Here is a 25,311-nt window from a genome sequence, read left to right as displayed (position 1 = left end):
GATTTCAGCTTATTATTATTATTATTATTATTATTATTATTATTATTATTATTTCATGGCTGAATTCACTGGGTTGCTGTGAGTTTTCTGGGCTGCCTGGCCCTGTTCCAGAAGCATTCTCTCCTGACGTTTCGCCCACATCAATGCAGGCATCCTCAGAGGTTGTGAGATCTGTTGGAAACGAGGCAAGTGGGGTTGATATATCTGTGCAATGTCCAGGATGACTTGCGTCGTTTCCAACCTCTGAGGATGCATGTCATAGATGTGGGTGAAACGTCAGGAGAGAGTGCTTCTGGAACATGGCCAGACAGGCCGGAAAACTCACAGCAACCCAGTGATTCCTGCCATGAAAGCCTTCAATGACATCTAGCCTCTGTTTAAAAGCTTCCAAATAAGGAGCTTCCAACAGACTCTGAGGCAGAGAGTTCCACTGCTGAACAGCTCTCCTTACTATTACCTACAAGTAATTAATGTGTAGTCGAAGGCTGATTTTGCTGTAAGCCAAATTATTATTATTATTATTATTATTATTATTATTATTATTATTATTATTATTGTATGACACAGCAAACAAGATAGATATGCTGGATTTCGTATCACAAAATCACAAGTTGAACACTTCCCAAGTGTCTAGGACTGTGTGATGTATTATTATTATTATTATTATTATTATTATTATTATTATTATTATTTTATTATGACACAGCAAACAAGATAGATATGCTGGATTTCATATCACAAAATCACAACTTGAACACTTCCCAAGTGTCTAGGTCTGTGTGATGTATTTTCAGATTATTATTATTATTAATTATTTCATGGCTGCAATCACTGGGTTGCTGGGAGTTTTCTGGGCTGCCTGGCCCTGTTCCAGAAGCATTCTCTCCTGACGTTTTGCACACATCAATGCAGGCATCCTCAGAGGTTGTGAGGTCTGTTGGAAATGAGGCGAGTGGGGTTGATATATCTGTGGATTGTCCAGGGTGGCTTGCATCGTTTCCAACCTCTGAGGATGCATGTTATAGATGTGGCTGAAACATCAGGAGAGAGTGCTTCTGGAACATGGCCGTACAGGCCGGAAAACTCACAGCAACCCAATGATTCCAGCCATGAAAGCCTTTGACAACGCACTTAAAATATTATTCTGCATGCGTGCATCTGTGTGGTGTTTAATGCTCCCGCAAGCAAACCGTACTTTGAATGTTCACTTGCCAGTGTTGGGCCTTTTTGTCATGGTTGAACTAAGCCTGACCGCTTCCAGCTTGGCTGTTTTGTTGCCAGGTCGTGGTCCCTGAGCCGCTGCTCTCCCTGCGAGGACGCCTTTGCCGCCTCCGAGGCCACGCCCGGCACAGAGAACGCCTGTCCCCGCGACACCCTTCCCTTGCATCTCGACATGTGCCTCCTCACATCCAGTAAGGAAATGCATTTTTCTTGGTTTACAATCAAGCCAAGGTTCTGTTTATCTAAGCCAGTCCTATTATTATTGGTATTATTACATTTATTATTTTTCTCTGTTATTGTTGCTACTATTACATTTATTTTACTCTATTTTTTATTATTATTAATAATACATTTATTATTTCACTCTGATCTTATTATTATATTTATTACTAGCTGTGCCCAGCCACACATTGCTGTGGCAAAGTATGGTGGTATGGGAAATAAAGTATTGAGGAATTGGTGGTAGTTAAGGTCAAGGGTCCCCTGGGCTGAGTGGGTTGCTAGGAGACCAAGTGAGCGGAGCTTAGCCTTCTAACTTGCAGCAATTGGATAAAAACAATTATTCCTCTCCCTCTAATTAGGACTTTATTTTTCTTTTCTTTTTGTTGTATCAACCTAGAGGCATGGATGAGGGGTTGTGCTGTCAATTTTCAAGGTTGTGGGGTGTTTACTTTTGTTGTTTTGTCCGCTGCCGTGATGCCATCACTCTTTTATATATATATAGATTTTACTCTATTTATTACTACATGTATTATTCTTCTGTATTTTTATTATTATTATTATTATTATTATTATTATTATTATTATTATTATTACATGTATTATTTTACTCTATTATTATTAAAAGGATACATAAGAACATTTAAATTGAAGAAGATGAGACTAATATTTATTATTTTACTCTATTTATTACTACATGTATTATTCTCCTGTATTTATTATTTTACTCTATTTATTACTACATGTATTATTTTCCTGTATTATTTATTATTATTATTCTTATTATTATTACATGTATTATTTTACTCTATTATTATTAAAAGGATACATAAGCACATTTACATTGAAGAAGATGAGACTGATATTTATTATTTTACTCTATTTATTACTACATGTATTATTCTCCTGTATTTATTATTTTACTCTATTTATTACTACATGTATTATTTTCCTGTATTATTTATTATTATTATTATTATTATTATTATTACATGTATTATTTTACTCTATTATTATTAAAAGGATACATAAGCACATTTACATTGAAGAAGATGAGACTGATATTTATTATTTTACTCTATTTATTACTACATGCATTATTCTCCTGTATTTATTATTTTACTCTATTTATTACTACACGTATTATTTTCCTGTATTATTTATTATTATTATTATTATTATTATTATTATTATTATTACATGTATTATTTTACTCTATTATTATTAAAAGGATACATAAGCACATTGACATTGAAGAAGAAAAGAATAATGATTTGATCAGAGTTTACATAAAAATTAGAGTTTTATGTAAATATTCAAAAACATTTAACCTACCGATGCCTCAATTAATGTAATTTTATTGGTATCAATAAATAATTTCCGAAATTTACCACTCTCGGCTAATACTTGAGTCAATGTTTTCCCAGTTTTCTTGTGATAAAATTAGGTGCCTCGGTTTATATTTGGGTCGGCTTATACTCGAGTATATACGGTAGGTCTTTTATAGACTAGACCCCAAGGTGTTTCTGCCGTGCGCCTGACATGAATATATAAACAAAAGAGATCTCTGCCATAGCATTATTATTATTATTATTATTTTTGTTCTCCTCCCGACAGACTGTTCCTTGTGGCCTCGCAATGCGCACACCCTGGCCGCCCTCCAGGAAGCCCTCCTAAGGTCCATGGAAGAGAGCTGCCTTTGTGGAGTGTCCCCGTGCTATCTCAAAGGTCTCTATATCCATTAGCATCGAATGGCCTTGCAGCTTCAAAGCCTGGCTGCTTCCTGCCTGGGGGGGGGGGGAATCCTAGGTTAATGGTTTACATACCTGTGGAATGATGTCCAGGGTGGGAGAAAGAAAGAACTCTGGTCTGTTTGAGGCAAGTGGGAATGTTGCCCTTGGCCACCTTGATTAGCATCGAATGGCCTTGCAGCTTCAAAGCCTGGCTGCTTCCTGCCTGGGGGGGGGGGGAATCCTAGGTTAATGGTTTACATACCGGTGGAATGATGTCCAGGCTGGGAGAAAGAAAGAACTCTGGTCTGTTTGAGGCAAGTGGGAATGTTGCCCTTGGCCACCTTGATTAGCATCGAATGGCCTTGCAGCTTCAAAGCCTGGCTGCTTCCTGCCTGGGGGGGGGGAATCCTAGGTTAATGGTTTACATACCTGTGGAATGATGTCCAGGCTGGGAGAAAGAAAGAACTCTGGTCTGTTTGAGGCAAGTGGGAATGTTGCCCTTGGCCACCTTGATTAGCATCGAATGGCCTTGCAGCTTCAAAGCCTGGCTGCTTCCTGCCTGGGGGGGATCCTTTGTTGGGAGGTGACCTCTGAACAGAAGGAACCCCTCTTTCATTTTTCAAACCATGGTCTTCTTTGGTCTTTCCAAGGGCTGAATTTCACCTGCCGTGGTTCCGTCCTGGAGCTCTCTGGTCATCTGTGGGCCCGGTCGCCAGGACAGCGGGAGCTGCTGGGCCGCTGGTGGTCTCGCTTCTCGGGCAGCCCCCACCCCTTCGCCGTGGACGGGAGGCTCCTCCGGGGCAAAGCAGAATGCGCACCCGCCAGTCAAACACCACAGACGTCTCCAGGTGAGCTAAGAATAATAAAAGGTGTATCTATATCAGGGGTCCCCAAACTAAGGCCCTCCAAGGTCATTTACCTGGCCCCGCCCTCATTTATAATATAATATTTTTATATCAGTTTTAATAATATAATATATTATATATACATATGATATTGATAATATTATTATGTTACACAATGTAATACTAATAATAATACCATATAATAATATTAATTATATGTTATATATTACATATAATATTACAGTATAGTGGTACAGTTCAATATAGTAATATATAATGCTAATATTGTGCTATGCTAATAATATAATATATTGTTTGTACATACAGCTGCTCTGAGTCCCCTTTGGGGTGAGAAGGGTGGGATATAAATGTAGTAAATAAATGTAGTAAATGAATAAATAAATAATTTTAGACTTAGGCTCGCCTACTTGACTTGAAGGCACACAACAACAACAACAACAACAACAATCCTAATTAACTTGACTCTCATTGGCCTGATAGGTTTATGTTGGTTAAAATTTGTTCGTATTTCTTTTTCAAATGATAATTTGGCCCCTCAACAGTCTGAAGGATTGTGGACCGGCCCCCTGCCTAAAAAGTTTGAGGACCCCTTGATCTATATATATATAAAAAATGGTAATGAAATTTCGGCCTAGGACAAAACAACAAAACTACACATCCCAGAAACACTAAACTTGGCAGCACAACCCCTCATCCAAGCCTCTACGTTCATACAACAAAAAGAAAAGAAAAATAAAGTCCTAATTAGAGGGAGAGGAATAATTGTTTTTATCCAATTGCTGCCAGTTAAAAGGCTAAGCTCCGCCCACTTGGCCTCCTAGCAACCCACTCACCCAGGGGACAGGCAGAGTTAGGCCTCACTTCCTAAGTTCCACTTCCACACTACCTATAAAATACAGATTATCCTAGCAACCCAATAAAAAATAATAAAAAACACTAAAAAAATTGATACAATAAAATACTATAATAACAGAAAAAAACTAAAAGAAAATAATAAAATATAATAAATAAAAATATAACTTACAATAAAATTAATTAAAAAATGCAAATAACGTCAAATAAAAAATATACAACAATTTTTAACCAATACCACCACCAATTTGCCACAGCAACGCGTGGTTGGGCACAGCTACGTAGTAGTATATATGTAAAAATGTAATGTTTGTTTTACTATGGAGTAAACAACAAAACCACTGAACCAAATCACACCAGATTTGGCCACAGGACGGATGACGTGAAGATTGGGTTGCCAACCTGAAGGTTGCCGGGGAGAGCACGGATGAGCTCCCTCTGTCAGCTCCAGCTCCCCATGCAGGGACATGAGCGAAGCCTCCCACAAGGATGGTAGAGAACTAAGCTATAGTCCCTTGTGGATGAGTTTTTCTCTGAAGGCTGCCTGGACATTGGAAAGAATTTCATGTTCCATAAAATATGTTTGTTTTCATGCATTCTGTTGCTATGAAGTAACACACAAACCAAGTAATTCTCTTCTTTTTGTCGTCTTGTATCCGCCACGGTTTTTCCACAGCTCCCTTTCGAGCCTGGGAGGTTGCGCTCACCGTTCTGGGCTCCGTTGCGCTCTTGCTGCTGTTCGTCGGCGGGACGTTTTACTGGCTCAAAAGGTAAGAAATCCCAAACTCACCTGTCAAGGATTTCCAGGTCCGAATGCCTTGAAATCAAAGAATTTGTATTTAATTGGCTGCAGCAGGCACTGTTTCCTTCATGATCCCATTCCACCTAACTCAGCATCAGTCCTATTTCTAATAATAATAATAATAATAATAATAATAATAACCGCTGAGCTGCTTAACTTGCTGACCAAAAGGTCGCAGGTTCGAATCCAGGGAGCAGGGCGAGCTCCCACTGTTAGCCCCAGCTTCTGCCAGCCTTGCAGTTTGAAGACATGCAAATGTGAGTAGATCAATAGGTACTGCTCCGGTGGGAAGACACTGGCCACATGACCTTGGAGGTGTCTATGGACAATGCCGGCTCTTCAGTTTAGAAATGGAGATGAGCACCAACACCCAGAATCAGTCTCAACTAGACTTCATATCAGGGGAAAACCTTTGCCTTTATCTAATAATAATAATAATAATAATACACGTTATTTATATTTAGCCCTTCTCTCTGAGAGGATGTTTTGCCCACGTCTATGGCAGGCATCCTCAGAGGTTTCGAGGTCTGTTGGAAACTAGGTCTATGGGTTTTTTTAAATATATATATATATATATATATATATATATATATATATATATTAGCTGTGCCCGGCCACGCGTTGCTGTGGCAAAGTGGTGGTGGTATTGGTTAAAAATTGTTGTGTAATTTTTATTTGAAGTTATTTGCATTTTTTATTAATTTTATTGTAAGTTATATTTTTATTGATTATATTTTATTATTTTCTTGTATTATTTTTGGTTATTTTCTGTTATTATAGTATTTTATTGTATTAATTTTAGTGTTTTTTATTATTTTTTATTGGGTTGCTAGGAGACCAAGTTGGAGGAGCTTAGCCTTCTAACTGGCAGCAATTGGATAAAAGCAATTATTCCTCTCTCTCTAATTAGGACTTTATTTTTCTTTTCTTTTTGTTGTATCAACCTAGAGGCGTGGATGATGGGTTGTGTTGTCAAATTTCGAGGTTGGGGGGCCTGTAGTTTTGTTGTTTTGTGGGTCGCCATGATGCCATCACTCTTTTATATATATATATATATATATATATATATATATATATATATATATATATATATCTCCCTGTGAAATAATGTCCAGGGTGGGAGAAAGAAGTGTGAATGTTGCAATCGCCCACCTTGATTAGCATTGAATGGCCTTGCAGCTTCGAAGCCTGACTGCTGCCTGCCGGGGGGGAATTCAGCCAAGAAACAATCAGGGCCAGCGAATCACTTCCCAACAAAGGAGCAGTCAGGCTTTGAAGCTGCAAGGCCATTCAATGCCAATCAAGGTGGTCAACTGCAACATTCAAGCTTGCCTCAAGCAGACAAGAGTTTTCTTTCTTTTTCCCACCCTGGACGTTATCCCACCGATGTATAAACTCCCTCGCCTCGTTTCCAAAAAATATAAGTTCAAAAGTATTTATTGAAGTCAAAGAAATACATTCTGGATAGGAAAGTTCTTGGAGGTAACTAACTTCCTAAATCTCCTATTTAAGGAAGGCAAAAGGTAAATATATCAATAATATGCATGCAGCGACATCTTGCCTGGAGAATCGCATTGGCAATAATGGTATCCTCACTAGGACCAGATTCAACGCAGTTTGCAGTCTCGTCTTCTTCTCAGCCTCACGAAACAAACACAAGTCATACCGATCTCTGTGTTTTCTCTCGTGTTTTCCAGGCGTCCACAGAATTACACCACCATTGAGCTGAACGATCGCTGCGAAATTATGGCAGAAACTTGATAGTCAAAACCAGGAATAAACAAAGAAGAGCAAAAGCAGCTCAGAGAGCGACTCCAGTTGCCTGGCGTTTACACAGACGGCCAAGAATGTAACTCTGCTCATTGCAAAGTCCCGGGTCTATTGTTGATGATGATGATGATGATGATAATTTTGATATTCATGTTCAGAATGAAATCTGCGTTTTTGTTTTCATTGTATCTTTCTAATGGAAAGCTTCTGACGGCTGCCTTTGACTGTGATCCATCTCATGCCTTTGCAAATAGTGCGGAGACAAAAGGACTCCTATCAAGCGTGGAAACGGTTCTCCGTCCAGGCTCCACCGTGATACACACAGCAATGGAAGTGGCGTTTGCTCGAGACCCTTGGAATTACACAGAGCCATTTGTGTAGTTCAGACCGTGACAAGAGAGAGCCTGCCTTGTACAAGCTGGGCTTCGAAAAGGAGGAGGAACGAGAGACCACATTGCCAATATCCACTTGTTCCGTCTCCCAGGGTTTTGATTTTACAAGTTGCCTATAGTTGCAGGAATAGCACCTGTTTGCATTTCTTCCAGGGCTGTTGCAGATTCTGCAGCAACCTGATAGTTTAGCCATTAGTAGAGTTTGTAGTCTGTTTGCAAAGCTTTGCTGCTGGCAGCCTGCAAATGTATCTATTTGTTCTGGAGACCGCCCCTTTTCCTGGGGAAAGAAGGCTCCATTTTGAGAAGCCTCTTGCCTTCTAGACTGAAGAAGAAAGAACTTAGATGTGCTTGTGTGGCCAAGCCAGGCCAACTCTGACAAAGCCATCGTAAGTACTGACCTGCATTCAAAACCAGTGCCGAGCATAGATAGGGAAAGACTTGTTCTTTCTAAAAATAGTAGCTTAGCACTGGGGCAAAGAACATCTCCGGATTTCTTTGCCACTGGAAGAAGCCCTGCCAACTTTGCCTCAAAAACTAGCTTTGAGCTTAGATAGTGATAGACCTTTCTGATAGCAGCTCAGGGCGAGGGTAAACAGGATCTCAGGATCTCTTCGCCTTTGGTGGAAGTTAACCCAGCAACTAAAGGAGAAAAGCAAGAAAGGAACATCTGCAAGGTTTTACAAGGTGACTGTTTTTATTTGCACCCTTAACTATGTGTGCCAAGTCTGCCAAGGACTTTGTGAAAATAAAATTTTGTTTGATTGTTCAACTTGAAGTGCCTTTGGTTACTAGGATTTCCAGAGCTTCTAAGTAAGGCCCCCGCAGTTCACCTGGGCAAAGGAAGAAGCACATCTCAAAGCTTTAAAAGGTGCCTGGGTGTGACGGCATACCACTGGATAGCGGAGGAAGGCAGGGAGTTTCTAATACAATGCATTTTGCACATCCATGTTATACGAGGGTTGAATGAAAAGAAGTGCCTCCACCTTCGCAACTCCTCAACAGATGGCCATACTGATATGCGGCAGGTCCTGGATTGTTCAGTAGACTCTCTTCTACAGTTAGTTCATTTGGCGGGAAGCCTTAGCATTGAACGGCTGTGTTGTTAACGTGCAAAGTATGGAACCCTGCGCAGACGGTCGGTCAATGCAACTTAAGCAACGTGCAGTCATTGGAGATTCATTGGAGATTCCCAAAGGAGATTCGTCAGAGAAATCAAGCTGTTTATGGTGATTGTGTTGCTGTGAGTCCTGTGCGTCGTTCGGCGAGTAAGTTTAAAGATGTTGAGGTGGGAACATCTGACTTGCATGACAAATAAAGAGTTGGACGTCCTGTGACAGCAACCACCGAGTTTCACAAGCATAAGATTGACAGACTGATTCAGGACGATTGTCGTATCACTCAGAAATTTCAAGCGTCATTGGCATTTCACAAGAACGTGTGGGTCACATTATAGCTTTGTTCGTCTCTCGGAAGATCTGTGCATGATGGGTCCTGTGAGATGCTGGTTGTGGAAACAAAGTATGGTATTAACAATTTAATAATAATAATAATAATAATAATAATAATAATAATAACAACAACAACTTCATTTGTACTCTGTCCTATCTCCCCTTGGGGACTCAGACCAGTTTCCAACATAGTAACTGGCAAACATTCAATGCCTATATAAACAATACAGAGCTAGATATAGATCTATAATTCTGTATACTAATTTCACATATGCATTTCCCCCTGAAAAATTTGCAAATCCTTTATATATGTGCATTTCCCTCCAGCAATATTTGCAAGCCCTATGTCAAGGACAGAACGCCACAAGATTCAAAGTAACAGAGTTTATTAGATTACAGAACTCAAAAATGCCCGTAAAACACAAGGGCCAGGCAGTTTTTGCCTTTAGGAGCAAAAAGGGGCAAAAGTAAATGTTCAAAAGATAAACCGGATTAAACCGGAGTTTAATCCGGGTAAAAACAAACTGCTTGCTTCAGCCTGGGTATAAACGAAACGAAAGCCAAGGAACAAAAGATACAAAGAATGCAACTAATTGGCAGCAGATTCCTCTCTGCTGCCAACACTGTGCTTAGAGTAACTTGCGTCGCTCCCCCACACACACAGCAGACAGGATCTCCAACACGAGTAAATCAGCCAAGGATTGTAGCAGTTGAGTAGACCAGTTCCGTTCCGTAGATCAAAGCCAGAAGCAGACGTTTGTAGTTTTTCCAAGTCCAAGAAGGGGGAAGACAAGCCGTGGTCAGTTCAGTCCGAGTTCTCAAAGCAGGAGATGGCGTCCGTCAAGAAGACGACGGAGGGTCAAGCTAATAAGAGTAAGCACAGGTTTGCACAAACAAATGCCCACACAATCCCTCCCGCCGTCTGACCCTGGATTCCAATCAACTTACGTCACAGCACAGGAAAGCACACAAGTCTTCAGGGAAGCGTCCCACACACACACGGATCCCAAGCGTTTGCCCAGATTAACTTGCCCAACGCAATTTGCAATTGCTCCCAAGCCCCATTTTATGCCAGTTACAAATCTTCATCACTGTCAGCTGTCCTCCTTAACCCGGGCGTTTCCTCATCACTTTCCTCGTCAGAGCTGGAACACCTCTGACTACGCCCAACAGCATCTCCAGCTGTGGATCCCGTCCCATCCCTCCAGCTAAACCATGGGTCTAATCCTGAAGGTCCCCATTCATCTTCTGTCCCATCATGGCCAGTGGCACCCACTTCCTCCCTTACCCGAGTCCAATCCATCTCATCCTCCTCTGAGCTAACCAGCCCCTCCTCCATTCTCTCCGTAAACCCTTCGAAAGATTCTTCGTCAGATGGTGCTGCAAATATGTCTCGCAGTCTTTTTCTCTCTCGCTCCTCGAGAGTATCTGACTCTCGAGGAGTCTTACGCCCACGTCTGTCAGTAACAGAGCCATGAGGCTCAATCATAACACCCTATATATCTATGTTTATATCTATCTAGAAATCTCTATATGCGTGTGCATTTCCCCTGCAATATTTGCAATCCCTACATATCTATATTCATATATATCTATCTAGACATCTCTCTCTATATAAATAATTATATCTGTACAGGATTTGCAAAGACTTGCAAACGTGAGGTGGAAATTCATATATAAAATAATGTATACACATAGATACAGATATACAGGTACATGGAAATCTCTAGATATCTATATGTATATAGGATTTGCAAAGACTTGCAAACATGTGAGGTGAAAATTCATATATAAAACAATATATACACAGATACAGATATACAGGTACATGGAAATCTCTAGATATCTATATGTATATAGGATTTGCAAAGACTTGCAAACATATGAGGGGGAAATTCATATATAAAATTAATGTAGATAGATAGATACAAATATAAAGGCACATAGGGATTGCAAAGGCTTGCAGGGGGAAATGCCTATATATCTGTATTATTTTATTATTATTTATTATTTCTCACATTTATATCCCGCCCTTCTCACCCGAAGGGACTCAGGGCGGCTTACAACAGTGGCAACAATTAGATGCCCATACAAACCAATATAAAACAGCACATAAAACAGTTAAAACTATTAAAATACATTATGAATTAAAAATATACATTTCAAACATAAAATCAGATCCGTTCTTCCTCATGCTTTGTCCGTAGTTCAGTCCGTGTCATTTTCACCATTTATTGATTAAAAGCCTGGGCACACAGCCATGTAACAGAGATTAACAAATATTTCAGGAGAAAATGCATTGGATAATCCAGAACGTTGGATAAGTGAGACTCTATATTTCCATGTCAGGAGCAACCAGAGTTGCTTCTGGAGTGTGAGAATTGGCCGTCTGCAAGGACGTTGCCCTGGGGACGTTGTTAGTTTTATATGTATGTATGTATGTATGTACACACATATATGTGTGTGTATATATATACACATATATATATATATATATATACACAATATAATTTACAATAATATATAATAACATATTGTATATACATATAATATTCATAATATTATATTGTAATATGATATAATACTAATAATACAATATAATAATATTAATTATATATTATATTTTGCATATAATGTTACTAATAATATTACAATATATTGATACAGTACAATATAGTAATTTATTGCCAGTATTGTACTATGCTAATAATATAATATTGTATGTAAATTTAATTTGTAAGCCGCTCTGAGTCCCCTTCAGGGCGGGATATAAATGTAGCAAATAAACAAACAAATAAATAAATAATGCTAATCTATTAAACATAATATTATTGTATATTTTGAGTTCTAATATTTTTGATTGTGAGAGAGAGAGAGAGCGCGGGATAGAGATCAAGAGAGCGATGATTGGTTTAAGCCCGTGACGCCATCAGAGCGCGCGATGCCTGGCTGCCTCTCGGAAAGCGGGAGCGTGACGTCACAGCGGGCGCGACAGAGAAGCCTCGGCGGCCGGTTTTCCTGAGGAGAATGTGAGTGGGCGCGGCGGGAATCCGTGTCCATCGGGGCTTCCGTGGGGAGCGGGGGTCCACGGGGAGACCCCGGGTTCGTGGGGAGACCCTCCTCGGGGCCGCGGAGGGGCTTTGGGGCGAGCGAGGCCGAGCCCGGCTCCGTGAGGCGCCCGGTAGGCCTCGAGGCCTAGCGTCTCTTCTGAAGCCTCCTTTTCCTCACAGAGTGTCCTTTTTCATCAAAGCCGTGGGCTCATGGGAGTTGTAGTTTGGCGAGGCCCCAGCCCTCCTGGGCGAAAAAAGGCTGTGCAAAACTGCAGCGCCCGTTGCCTTGAGCCAAGGCAGTTCAGTCTGCATTAATGGCCAACTGTGTAAGCCGCCCTGAGTCCCCCCCCCCCCCCGGTGAGAAGGGCGGGGTATAAATCCTGGAAATAAATCAATAAATAAATGTGTTGTCGAAGGCTTTCATGGCCAGGATCACAGGGTTGTTGTATGTCTTTCGGGCTGTGTGGCCATGTTCCAGAAGCATTCTCTCCTGACGTTTCGCCCACATCTATGGCAGGCATTGCCTGCCATAGATGTGGGCGAAACGTCAGGAGAGAATGCTTCTGGAACATGGCCACACAGCCCGAAAGACAAACAACAACCCAATAAATAAATTCTACAGCTTTTTCAGTTTAACCCAGGCATGGGCCACCGGCTGTTAGGAATTGTGGGAGTTGGAGTCCAAAACACCTGGAGGGCCGGGGTTTGCCCAATCCATAGCAGCCCTAGGCATTGCCTAGTAGATTGCCAAATGGTCACTGTTGAATGTTTTTAGGTTGAATGTTTTTTATGATGAATGTTTTTATATGGTGGAATGATATTTTAAATTGGAAGTCGCTCGGAGCACTCTGGTGGAGAGCGACTAATTAAGAAATAAAGTGAAGTGAAGTGGTAGATGCTGAATCAGCATAAGCCCCATTGACACAGCCATATTGACGTGGAACTGAAAAATACAGATTTTTAGACATATATTGTATGCACATTAAAAGCACTGAAATGTAGAAAAAATCATGCTCTCTCTGTACCAAGCACAGGAAGTGCAAATAAATAAATAATAAAACTTTATTTATATCCCGCCACCATCTCCCCACAGGGACTCGGGGCGGCTTACATGGGGCAGTGGCCCAAACAACATAAGAACAAAATATAAGCAACGCAATACAATCACAATATAAAAAGATAAAACAATAATACAATATATCAATATAAACAACAATACAAGATAAAATTTTTATTTAAAACACATAAATGGAAAGACCGTAATAAAAACAGGATAAATTATTAAAAACCCACTGGGGCTGATTAATTAATGACTATCTCCGAAGGCCTGCCGAAACATCCAAGTCTTCAGTTGCTTCCTGAAGGAAGGTAGAGAGGGAGCCAACCTAACCTCCCTGGGGAGGGAGTTCCAGAGTCGGGGAGCCACCGCCGAGAAGGCCCTCTCTCTCGTCCCCACCAAACGCAGTTGTGAGGAGGGTGGAAGTGAGAGGACGGCCTCCCCGGAGGATCTCAGCGATCGGGTGGGTTCATAGGGGACGACGCGGTCACGAAGACAGGCAGGTCCCGAACCGTTTAGAGCTTTATAGGTAATAACCTATAAAGCATATAGGTAATAACCTATAGAGCAAAGGCTCTGTGTAAATGTACAAGCTGGGAGAAGGGGAGCCAGTTATCTATACATTCCATTTAGAGGGAGAGCAGACTTTTGACAAGGCAGAAGTAGGCCTCTTGATGGATCTCTCTTTTTGGTGTCTGAATTACTACAGGCTTTTAAGAGTACTTTGATAGGAAAATGCTGATTGTGCATATTTATGTCCATGTATGTAAGCATGTGAAGTGACATACTAATGACGAGATGTATGTAAAAGCATGTTCTTTGTCTGAAAATGTATAAAAGGCGAGTCCACGCCTTGATCGTCTCTCTGGAAAGCTTTTAGGAACAGATTCCACTTCCAGGGACTCAGCTGAAATAATAAACCGGACTTTTGGGCCTCTCAGAAGGATCTCTCTTGCGTTATCTCTCCCTTCATCTACAACAATATGATGCAGATTGAAACAGCATTATATAATACTGTAGACCAGGCACGAAATTAAACCAGGCATGATCTACACATTTATATATACAGTAGAGTCTCACTTATCCAACATAAACGGGCCAGCAGAACGTTGGATAAGCGAATATGTTGGATAATAAGGAGGGATTAAGGAAAAGCCTATTAAACGTCAAATTACGTTATGATTTTACAAATTAAGCACCAAAAACATCATATTTTACAACAAATTTGACAGAAAAAGTAGTTCGATATGCAGTAATTACTGTATTTACGAATTATCACCAAAATATCACAATACAGTAGAGTCTCACTTATCCAAGCCTCGCTTATCCAACGTTCTGGATTATCCAACGCATTTTTGTAGTCAATGTTTTCAATACATTGTGATATTTTGGTGCTAAATTTGTAAATACAGTAATTACTACATAGCATTACTGTGTATTGAACTACTTTTTCTGTCAAATTTGTTGTATAACATGATGTTTTGGTGCTTAATTTGTAAAATCATAACCTAATTTGATGTTGAATAGGCTTCTCCTTAATATCTCCTTATTGTCCAACATATTCACTTATCCAACATTCTGCTGGCCCGTTTATGTTGGATAAGTGAGACTCTACTGTACTTACATAGTAACATAATAAAGCAATAAAATAGTAACAGTAGCATAATAAAACATAGTATAAAAATTACACAAGGGCAACCAAAGTGCGAGGAGTGAAATTATAGAACCATGGGTGAGGTAGATAAAGTGCTACATTTAGTAATGAACTTAGGGTGGGATAAACAATGAGATTATTTTCAACTGAGGGGCGCAGTAAAGTGCATCAGAAAAACAAATTGACACAAATATGGGACAGGATACTCCACAAGTTGGTTATGTGGAAGTTCCTAGGAAGAGAAGTACAAGTATTAAAATGATGGCATTTCAGAGTTTCCATACATTGGTGTTGGCTTAGTAGAGAGATCCTTGCATACAATAGGATAGTTATATACACTAATCTAGTGTTATTTTTTATGCTCTACCCAAATTTTGTGGCTTCTGTATTGAAAGGCATAGAAGTAAATCAGAGTTACCATTTAAACCAAAGAGCAAAAGAGTATAACTTGTTCCTTTTATTCTGTTCCCGTCTGCAGAGAATTAGGAATCGCTCTTTCCAAGCATTGACTCTAATACAGGAAGTTTATCATCCCACTTGGGGATATAGGCTATGGATTTCTGGTCCTGCTTCTCCAATGTTGCCTTCCCTTCGGCCTTCCACCTATTTTCTTGAGCCATGCAGCTTAGTTGGGGTTTTGGGCCTGGGCTGTGGCGCAGACTGTTGAGCAACCAGCTGCAGCCAGTGCAACAAATCACTCTGACCAAGAGGTCATGAGTTCGAGGCCAGCTCGGAGCCCCGTGTTTGTCTTTGTCTTTGTTCTATGTTAAGGCATTGAATGTTTGCCTTATATGTGTAATGTGATCCGCCCTGAGTCCCCTTCGGGGTGAGAAGGGCGGAATATAGATACTGTAAATAAATAAATAAATAAATTTTTCCCACCATACTTCCTAGATTGGGGAAGTACAGTAGCAGGAATGGCAGTTCTTGACTGAGCTAGGAGGGAGCTGTTTATTTATTTTTATTTATTTATGGTACTTTCACCCCGCTTTTCTCAACCCCAAGGCGGCTTCACAACATGGCAATAATTCAATGCCTTTAAAACAAAATGTTTACACTGGTATAAAGAAAACATTGAGACCAGAATGTGCAAGACCCATAAGCAGTGCGTTGTAATACTTTAGAGCTCATCTATGCACTGAAGACTAGGTTTTAAGCTCTCTCTTTTTAAAAAATATGCCTGGACTGACCAATCACCAAAGAACATGTTGTGTTTTGGCTGGAACTGGTGTTTACAAATGCTAACCAAATAAAACATCAGGAAGATTATGTATGGAATTCAAAAAGAAGTATGAGAATGTAGACATTGGATATGTGGGGTGTATGAGAAGCATTCTGGTAATCTCCCTTATGCCAGCAATCGTGGTATAAAGTTTGAAAAAGAGCCAATCTGTGCAACTCTGCTTTGCATGAACAGTGTTTTAGTAGTTCAAATGCTTTTTCTTATGAAGCAGATTTCATTCTTCTGCTTGTATGTTAATTGTCTCTCAACCCTTTTATCTTGTCACTAGGCTGCTCTGTGGCGTTTATTGCACTCGATTAGGGATCGTTTCTCAGAATCAAGGAGTTAGAAGTAAGCTTTCAGATAAGTGAGGCCCCCAACAGTGCCATTTTTCGACTCGGAAGGGGAAAATGGAGCTGTCAGGAATGAAAAAGAAGAGTTTGCTAGGCATCAAAGAGAATAATAAAAAGTCCAGCACTAGGTAATTGTCTGAATTTTCAAGGCGTAAACCCCTTGGGAGGGTGTCTCTGCACCTAATAGTCTTTCTCAGTATCCACGTGGGTTTAGAAATGCATATTTCCCCAATTCATAATCGTCGTATATTCGTAAAGCTGCTTCTTAATGTAAATGGCTGGAATGCATCTTTACTATTCTGATGGTGTCACAGTGTTGTTCTAATTCTATAAGTTGTGAGAAATATAATTTGCGATCCTCTGTCCATTAAAGGGCTCCCTCTCCAACCAAACGCAAGGACCGGAGTGAAGAAAAATCCAAAGACAGGTCCAAGGACAAGCCAGCCACAAAGGAGTCCAGTGAGAAGGATCGTGGGCGGGACAAAACCCGAAAAAGGCGCAGTGCTTCCAGTGGCAGCACTAGCACCAGGTCAGTCGAATAACTAATTGTGAATTGTGGGTTATTTCTTTAAACAACAAATTGTGGATTATGGCTTCCAGATATGATTAACCAGTGAAATAGACTTCTGTTCAGAAGGAGTGTGCTCTTAGCAGTCAGATGCTAGAAATGCACCGTGGATGCAATTACACGTGACAGTCAATCACAGTATGGTTGATTGCAATCTGGCCTGAAATGAGAATCCTGCACAAACCATAATCTGAACTCATAGCTTCTTATTGTGTACAGTTTATCTAAACCATGACTTGTCATGGTGTTTGGTTCTGCAACTTTGGCTTTTCCTTGGCTTGTTTTCTCTTTTGGAAATTTGAGCCAAATAAAGTAGGAGATGGAGTAACAGAAGCCAACCAGAGACAAATCAGAAATGCCAGGCCTAGAGCTACCAAGTTAACAGAAAGCAGGGCTTGCTGAGCTATGTAGACACGGAATCAGAGAATCTGAGAAGTGGAGGAGACCACAGCACCATTTAAGGCCAGCCTCCCTGCCCTAACAACAACAATAATAATAATAATAATAATAATAATAATAGTATTTTATTTTTCTATCCTGCCACCATCTCCCCGAAGGGCCCGGGCTGTGGCGCAGGCTGGAGAGCAGCCAGTTGCAACCAGCTGCAATGAATCACTCGAGGCCCCTATGTTTGTCTTGTCTTTGTTCTATGTTAAAGGCATTGAATGTTTGCCTATATGTGTAATGTGATCCGCCCTGAGTCCCCTTCGGGGTGAGAAGGGCGGAATAGAAATGCTGCAAATAAATAAATAAATAAATTTGGGGCGGCTAACATGGGTTAATCCTGGGATGCACAGCTAAAACCTACTGAAACATGTGTCCTGTGTGTTTGGAAAAGGCTAAAACTATCTCCCTTGTGCTTCCTCGGAACACAAGTTAGAAAAGTTGCCAGTTGGGAATTTTAGTAAGTATGTCATTCTCGGCACCCTTCACAAGTTTTCAGGAAACCACGTAAGGAGACTTGCTTCTGTGCAGTTTACACAACTCGTTCTTGTGTGTGTCTGCCAGGTCTCGGTCCAGTTCCACATCCAGTTCGGGTTCCAGCTCCAGCACCGGCTCCAGCAGTGGGTCCAGCTCCTCTTCTGCATCGAGCCGTTCTGGGAGCTCTAGCAGTTCCCGCAGCTCCAGTTCCAGCAGCTCTTCAGGCTCCCCGAGCCCTTCCAGGCGCAGGCATGACAACAGGAGACGATCCCGCTCGAAGTGAGTTGGATTTATCCGTGGAGTGGATTTTATAAAAACCTGTGTGCTTGCAATTCTAGCAGTTTACACTTTCCTTAGTGTATTCATTGATGCGGTGTTTTTGAAATTGTTTGCTGACTTAGGGATAATCCTTGTGCTTTGCTGACTGTATCTCTTTTTACCTCGGATTCGAACCAGTGACCTTTCAGTCCACAAGTTCAGCAGCTCAGTGCTTTAACACGCTGCGTCACCAGTGGCTCCAATATGATGTATACACTCAGTTTTATACAACCAGTTTTATCATATTTATATTCTGCATTGTTACAAGTGTTTTATTTACCTTTTTTATATAGACTGTATTTACGTTTTATCAAGCCTTGTTGTTCAGTTTGGTATTGTGATATGGCCGAAGGGCTAATCAATTAAAAATATTATTATTTCAGGTCTAAGCCACCCAAAAGAGATGAAAAGGAGCGAAAGAGAAGAAGCCCATCACCCAAACCCACCAAAGTATATATAGGGAGACTGACTAGAAATGTGACCAAGGTAACAGCAAGTCATTTGGCTGTTGTGAGGGGAAAAAAATGAAAAGAAGATACTGGTACTGGCCATCTTTGTCCACATTTAACATGATTATTGGACATTTGTGGTGTGCTTATTTGAAAAAAAATCTGGAAGCTGTCTGGTCAGATTATTTGTCCCTCTTGTCTTGTTTTATCTGGAGAGACAAGTGCGGAGAGAAGTCTTTCTAAGCATCTGGTACCTATTCTTTTGAACCAGAGATGCTCAGGACCGAGCTTTAGAATTGCAGTTAAGTCTGATTTCACCATTACCGGTGTCCATACCAGTATAGCTGTGTATTAATATTAGTAGGTTTTTGGGTTACTTAGCATGTAGCTCTGTGGCAGAAGCATCCATATTTGCTATGTTAATAATAATATGTGAGATATATAATAATATATTGTATATACATATAATATGGATAACCATATTGTAGTGTATTACAAGATAATACTAATAATACAATATAATAATATTAATTATATATTACATGTAATATTGCTAATAATATTGCAGTATAGTGATATAGTTCAATATAGTAATATATAATGCTAATATTGTGCTATGCTAATAATATAAAATATTGTGTGTACATATACTATTGATAATAATATAATGTAATGCCATATAATGATAATGATATATTATTAATGATAATAATAATAATAATAATAGTAAGTTTATTTATATCCTGCCTCCATCTCCCCCGAAGGGGACTCGAGGCGGCTTACAGCAAAAACAAAATATTATAATATTATATTACATGTAATATTACTAATAATATTGCAGTACAGTGGTCTAGTACAATATAGTAATATATAATGCTAATATTGTGCTGTGCTAATAATATGAAATATTTTATGTACATATAATTTGTAAGCTGCTCTTGAGTCCCCTTTGGGGTGAGAAGGGCGGGATATAAATGTAGTAAATAAATAAAATAAATAAATTTTTACTCAAATTGCATATTTGAATGCAATTTTCCTGCTCCCATGAGGTCCCTTCCAACCCTAGTATTCTATCTGAATTCAGTCTGGCATGAATTCAGCCTTTGAGCTTTTTGCCTCAGCTTTGGAAGAAATTGAATTTTGTCAACTGTTTCCATACAGGACCACATCATGGAAATATTTTCCACTTACGGAAAAATAAAAATGATCGATATGCCAGCTGACAGGCTCAATTCACACCTCTCCAAGGGTTATGCCTATGTTGAATTTGAGAATCCCAACGATGCGGAGAAGGCACTGAAGCACATGGATGGAGGTAAGTGTCAGGAAGTTAAAGACTCCAGCACTGGGCATCGTGTAGTCTCCTGCATTGCTTAGTCGGATATCTGGGAGGCATGGGATCTCTTGTTAATTGTAGCTGCTTTTAATAATAATTTTAATTTAATAATTAAAACAATTCCTTTTAATATTAATACATTTTATATGAAAGCACTTTGTTTTTTTACAAAACCACCTTGTCTAATAATATTGCGGTATAGTGGTCTAGTACAACATAGTAATAAATAATGCTTGTATTGTGCTATGCTAATAATATAATATATTGTATGCACATATAACTTGTAAGCCGTCAAAGGGCGGGATATAAATGCTGCAAATAAATAAATACGTAAATAAATATAAGAGTGGTTAGTTGCTCTGTAATCCAGTCAAACTAGTTAGTTGCTGCCGTTTTTGTAATCTAGTCAAACTGGCTAGTTTTTTTGAGCAGGGGGAAATGGACCATCAGTCGAATCTCCTGTTCCAAATTAAAGAGTAACCGGGCAGAGTGGTTTTGTCCTCTTTGCTCCATGTAGGCTGTAGGTCTGTGCGGTGGATCATTCCATATTACAGCCACTGTCATTTTAAGTTGTTGATGTCAGTTGTGCATTTTTTAAAAAGTGAAAAGTGCTTGTTCCCAGAAGGCTCCTATGTCCAACTAGGATCATTTTTAAAAGTACAAATGTAAATGGTTTCCTGCTTTTCCTGTGCTGTCTTATTGATATCTGAGGAATCGTATTTTCCCAACCACCAGAATGCAAACACTTGAGTAGTTTGGGTTGCTGTGAGTTTTCCAGGCTGTCTGGCCAGGTTCCAGGGGCCTTCTCTCCTGCCCACATCTCTGGCAGGCATCCTCGGAGGTGTTGAGGTCTGTTGGAAACTAGGCAAGTGGGGTTTATATCCCGGTGGAATAATGTCCAGAATGGGAGAAAAAAACCTTGTCTGCCTGAGGCAAATGTGAATGTTGCCATTGGCCAGCTTGATTTGATTTGAATAGCCTTGTAGCTTCAAAGCCTGGGGAAATCCTTTGTTGGGAGGTGTTAGCTGGCCCTGATAGTTTCCTGTCAGGAATTTACTGTCCTTACTTTAGCGTTTTTAAATACTGGAAGCCGGATTGTGTTCATTTCTATGGTTTTCTCCTTTCTGTTGACATTGTCCACATGCTTCTTGTTACTACTTGTTTTTTCGGTTATTGTGTATATATTATTATTGGTTTTTGTTATTGTTCTTTGATGTTTCATATTTTGTTATTGTTTTGTATCTGATTTTGCTGTAAGCCACCCCGAGTCCCCTTCGGGGGAGATGGAGGCGGGATATAAATAAAATTATTATTATTATTATTATTATTATTATTATTATTATTATTATTATTATTATTATTATGATGTCAGTGGCTTCTCTGTGTGGCCTGACATGGTGGTTGTGAGAGTGGTCCAGCATGTCTGTGTTCTCCAATAATTCACTGTGTCCGGGTTGGTTCATCAGGCGCTCTGCTATGGCTGACTTACTGGTTGAATTAGTCTGCAGTCCCTTTCATCAGAACCAGCTAACACCTCCCAACAAAGGATTCTCTTAGTCAGAAATCAACCAGGCTTTGAAGCTGCAAGACTATTCAGTGCTCAATTCCCAACAACTTGCCGACTATTAAGAATGGTGGAAGTCCAAAACACCTGGAGGCAGGGCCTGGGCTAGAAAGAGCTTCTATGTGGAAATGGCATTAATTTTTGCTTGCTTGTAACTGTCAACAGGACAGATCGACGGCCAGGAGATAACGGCCACGGCTATTTTGACCCCTTGGCCGAGGCCCCCGCTCAGGCCCCCTCCCAGAAGGATGTTGCCGCCGCCGCCAATGTGGCGCCGCTCTCCGCCTCGCATGAGAAGAAGGTCAGTTCACCTCCATCCAGAGAAATAGTGACCGCCCCCCCCCCCCCCCCAACAATGGGACGAGACCAAACTCGGCACAGAGAAGCCCCATGGCCAACTGAACATACTGCTAGGAGTGAGTGGAGATGGAGCTTGATTTTGGGAGTTGTAGTTCACCTGCATCCAGGAAGCACTGAACCTAGCTGACGTCAGATCTAGACCAAACTTGGCACGCAGACCCAACATGGCCAACTGTGCATACTGGCAGGGTTTGGGGGTAATTGCCCGGGGAATCTGGGAGATGTAGTTCACCCTTATCCAGACAGCACTAAACCTAGGCACCGCCAGGTCCCCAAGCTAGTACGAAATAAAATATAGGAGTGGCGCTGAACGAAAGAGATCAGATTGGCCTAAATCTTAATCAATGTTATTTTTCACTTTATTGTCCATTTCAACCGTGAAATACCTTCCCCATTCCGGCACATTCTGTACTGGGTTTTATGAATTAGTCTCCTGTTTTAATATTGTATGCTTCATGTCGATTTTATCGATTGTTTTACTGATAACTGAGGTTTTATTGGTATAATTGTTTTATTGTTGTATCATTGATATTTGATTGTTTTATCGGGCTAGGCCCCATGTAAGCCGCCCCGAGTCCCTTCGGGGAGATGGGGCGGGGTATAAAAATAAAATGATGATGATGATGATGATGATTATTATTATTATTATTATTATCTCACTTGCGATGCCTTTCTGTGCAGGTCGAGGTCTCCACGGCGCCGATCCCCCGTTCGCCGGCGGTCCAGGTCCAGGTCTCCCGGCCGAAGGCGGCACCGCAGTCGCTCCAGTTCGAATTCTTCCCGGTGAAAGGCAGGACCTTGTCAGCTGCTGCTTCTTTCTATTGTTCATTCGTTCTTTCTTTTTTTTTCTTATAATTTTTGAAAATAAAAGTGCATCCTGTTTAAAATTGAACCTTTAGTAAATAAGGAATGAATGAATGGGAGAGAGGGAAAACCGGGAAACGGGAAACTAGCGGATGTTGGATGTAGCAGGCAGCGAAGGAAGCTCGTTTTGTTGCGCAGAGTGATTTTCAGGGGCCTTTGGTTCTGTTGAGATGCTTTATTCCAAAGGGAAGCCTCTCTTCCCACCCGTGGTTTGGAGACAGACGAAGCCGAAAACATACAAGTAAAACTGAAATGTAAGGGACACATTTGGGAGTCGGATTAAATCCTTTCAAAGCGTGGTAATGTCCCTTCTCCCAGATTTTTTAATACAATGGCTTTTTTGTTTTCACCAAAAGCGGATCTTGATTTGTCTCTCATGACAAACCTAACTATGTAAACTTTGCAGACACAAAGAAGAGGGAAAGTGCTTGCTGTTGTTTTTCAAACGTGAAAACAGTTTTCTTGTATAGTCTCCCTTTTGGTACATGGTTCATGATATTTCTCATTTCGTCCGTATGTAAATACTTTAACAGATGTGAAGCAATTGGGCAGAAAGGTGACTTTACACCCTCTTTTCTCTGGAGGAGTGGTGGTGATTGGAGACAAACTTAGCTTGCGTTTGCTTAGAACTGCGAGATTTTCAGCCTAGTGTACAGTCATTATTATGCTGTTTTGATTTTTGTATTACTTTGTAGCATCTTGTAATCGGTTTGTGTTTGTACCTTAGGGTGGTAACATTAAATAAACCAGCGTGTGGTTTGGAATACATTGGCTCATTCTGTCGTTTTTAGGTGTTGCACAGCTTCCGTATAAAATGGCAACCGCATGATCTTGCAATAGGAGTATTGACATTTACCAGTCTTGAAAATGCAGTGCAGACGGGGAAAGAAAGGTGCAAGTCAACCAGGGCTGTTATGGTTGCATTTGAAGCCATGGATAGATACATTTAAAATACATAGCCGCATATTTTTGCTAATTAAGCAACATTTAACTGAATGTATTGTTTTTGTGTCTTTTGAAATTTGTACTTATAGTTTAAAACTAACTGATAGTGTGTGTCTGTAATGCAGCATGTAATCCAGTAATGCAAGAGTTAATGGCATAGAGTAGAGATTTATGGCACTGCAGGCTGACTCAACCAGAGAAGTCAGCCATAGCAGAGCACACGATGAACCAACCTGGACACAGAAGATTATTGGAAAACACAGCAATGCTGGACCACTCTCACAACTACCATGTCAGACGACACCGAGAAGCCACTGAAATCCACAAACATGTGGAGAATTTCAACAGAAAAGAACAAAATCTGGCTACCAGTATTCAATAAACTCTAAAATCAGGACAGTAAATAAAGAACAACACTCAGAAAATGGGAATTCCAAACAGGAAACAATCAGGGCCAGCTAACACCTACCAAATAAGGATTCCCCACAGGCAGGAATACAGCCAGGCTTTAAAGCTGCAAGGCCATTCAGTGCTGATCAAGGTGGCCAATGGCAACGTTCACCCTTCCCTCAGACAAGCATTCTTTCTTTCTCCCACCCTGGACATTATTCCATGGATATATCCAACACATGTTTGTAGTCAATGTTTTCACTATATTGTGATATTTTGGTGCTAAATTCGTAAATACAGTAATTACTACATAACATTACTGCGTATTGAACTGCCTTTTCTGTCAAATTTGTTGTATAACATAATGTTTTGGTGCTTAATTTGTAAAATCGTAACCTAATTTGATGTTTAATAGGCTGTTCCTTAATCCCTCCTTATTATCCCAGATATTCGCTTATCCAAGCTTCTGCCTGCCCATTTAGCTTGGATAAGTGAGACTCTACTAAAGTGATGGCCAACCTATGACACGCGTGTCAGCACTGACACGCCTAGCCATTTTTGCTGACACGCTGCCGCCTGCAGATTGATTGGATGACTCTGTCTTTTGTGGCCAAATTTGGTGTGATTTGGTCCAGTAGTTTTGTTGTTTACTCCATGGGAATTATGCACATTACATATATATATATACACACACACACACACACACAGTGGAGTCTCACTTATCCAAGCTAAACGGGCGAGCAGAAGCTTGGATAAGCGAATATCTTGGATATTCTATTAATATATTCTATTAATTATAATAATAATAATAATAATATTCTATTAATATATTCTATTATTATTGTAGTATATTATCATATTATTACTATTATATTATTATTATATTATTCATTGTTCATGACTACTTTGAAACTAGAATAGAGAGAAATCAGCGTGGAAACGGCAAGAGGTCCCATA

General features: G+C 40.3%; 2 protein-coding genes across 9 annotated transcripts in view; both read left to right on the top strand.

Moving 5' to 3' along the window:
- LOC103282080 (uncharacterized) overlaps positions 1 to 8,624 on the top strand; it is a 33,984-nt gene extending 25,360 nt beyond the window's left edge. For all 7 annotated transcript variants that reach the window (XM_062964506.1, XM_062964505.1, XM_062964504.1 and 4 more), the window contains 5 exons: positions 1,282 to 1,412; positions 3,058 to 3,168; positions 3,824 to 4,021; positions 5,568 to 5,661; positions 7,391 to 8,624. In XM_062964506.1, coding sequence (XP_062820576.1) covers positions 1,282 to 1,412; positions 3,058 to 3,168; positions 3,824 to 4,021; positions 5,568 to 5,661; positions 7,391 to 7,454 — 598 coding nt within the window. In that variant the 3' untranslated portion in view covers positions 7,455 to 8,624. The remainder of the gene's footprint in view (positions 1 to 1,281; positions 1,413 to 3,057; positions 3,169 to 3,823; positions 4,022 to 5,567; positions 5,662 to 7,390) is intronic.
- A 3,563-nt stretch (positions 8,625 to 12,187) lies between these two features.
- rnps1 (RNA binding protein with serine rich domain 1) lies at positions 12,188 to 23,785 on the top strand. 2 transcript variants are annotated; one of them, XM_062964498.1, is made up of 8 exons: positions 12,188 to 12,332; positions 16,576 to 16,767; positions 17,013 to 17,168; positions 18,216 to 18,407; positions 18,830 to 18,932; positions 20,057 to 20,210; positions 21,961 to 22,096; positions 22,837 to 23,785. In XM_062964498.1, the coding sequence occupies exons 2-8, from the start codon at positions 16,697 to 16,699 to the stop codon at positions 22,940 to 22,942; spliced, it is 918 nt and encodes a 305-aa protein (XP_062820568.1). In that variant the 5' UTR covers positions 12,188 to 12,332; positions 16,576 to 16,696; the 3' UTR covers positions 22,943 to 23,785. The 2 variants fall into 2 exon arrangements, with proteins under 2 accessions (XP_062820568.1, XP_062820569.1); XM_062964499.1 differs by lacking the exon at positions 16,576 to 16,767 and having other exon boundaries at positions 12,221 to 12,332.
- Positions 23,786 to 25,311: the final 1,526 nt, after the last annotated feature.

This window comes from Anolis carolinensis, unplaced genomic scaffold (genome assembly GCF_035594765.1).
Source record: "Anolis carolinensis isolate JA03-04 unplaced genomic scaffold, rAnoCar3.1.pri scaffold_13, whole genome shotgun sequence".
In the NCBI taxonomy this organism is placed as follows: Eukaryota; Metazoa; Chordata; class Lepidosauria; order Squamata; family Dactyloidae; genus Anolis; species Anolis carolinensis.
This window is presented reverse-complemented; position numbering and strand designations above follow the sequence as displayed.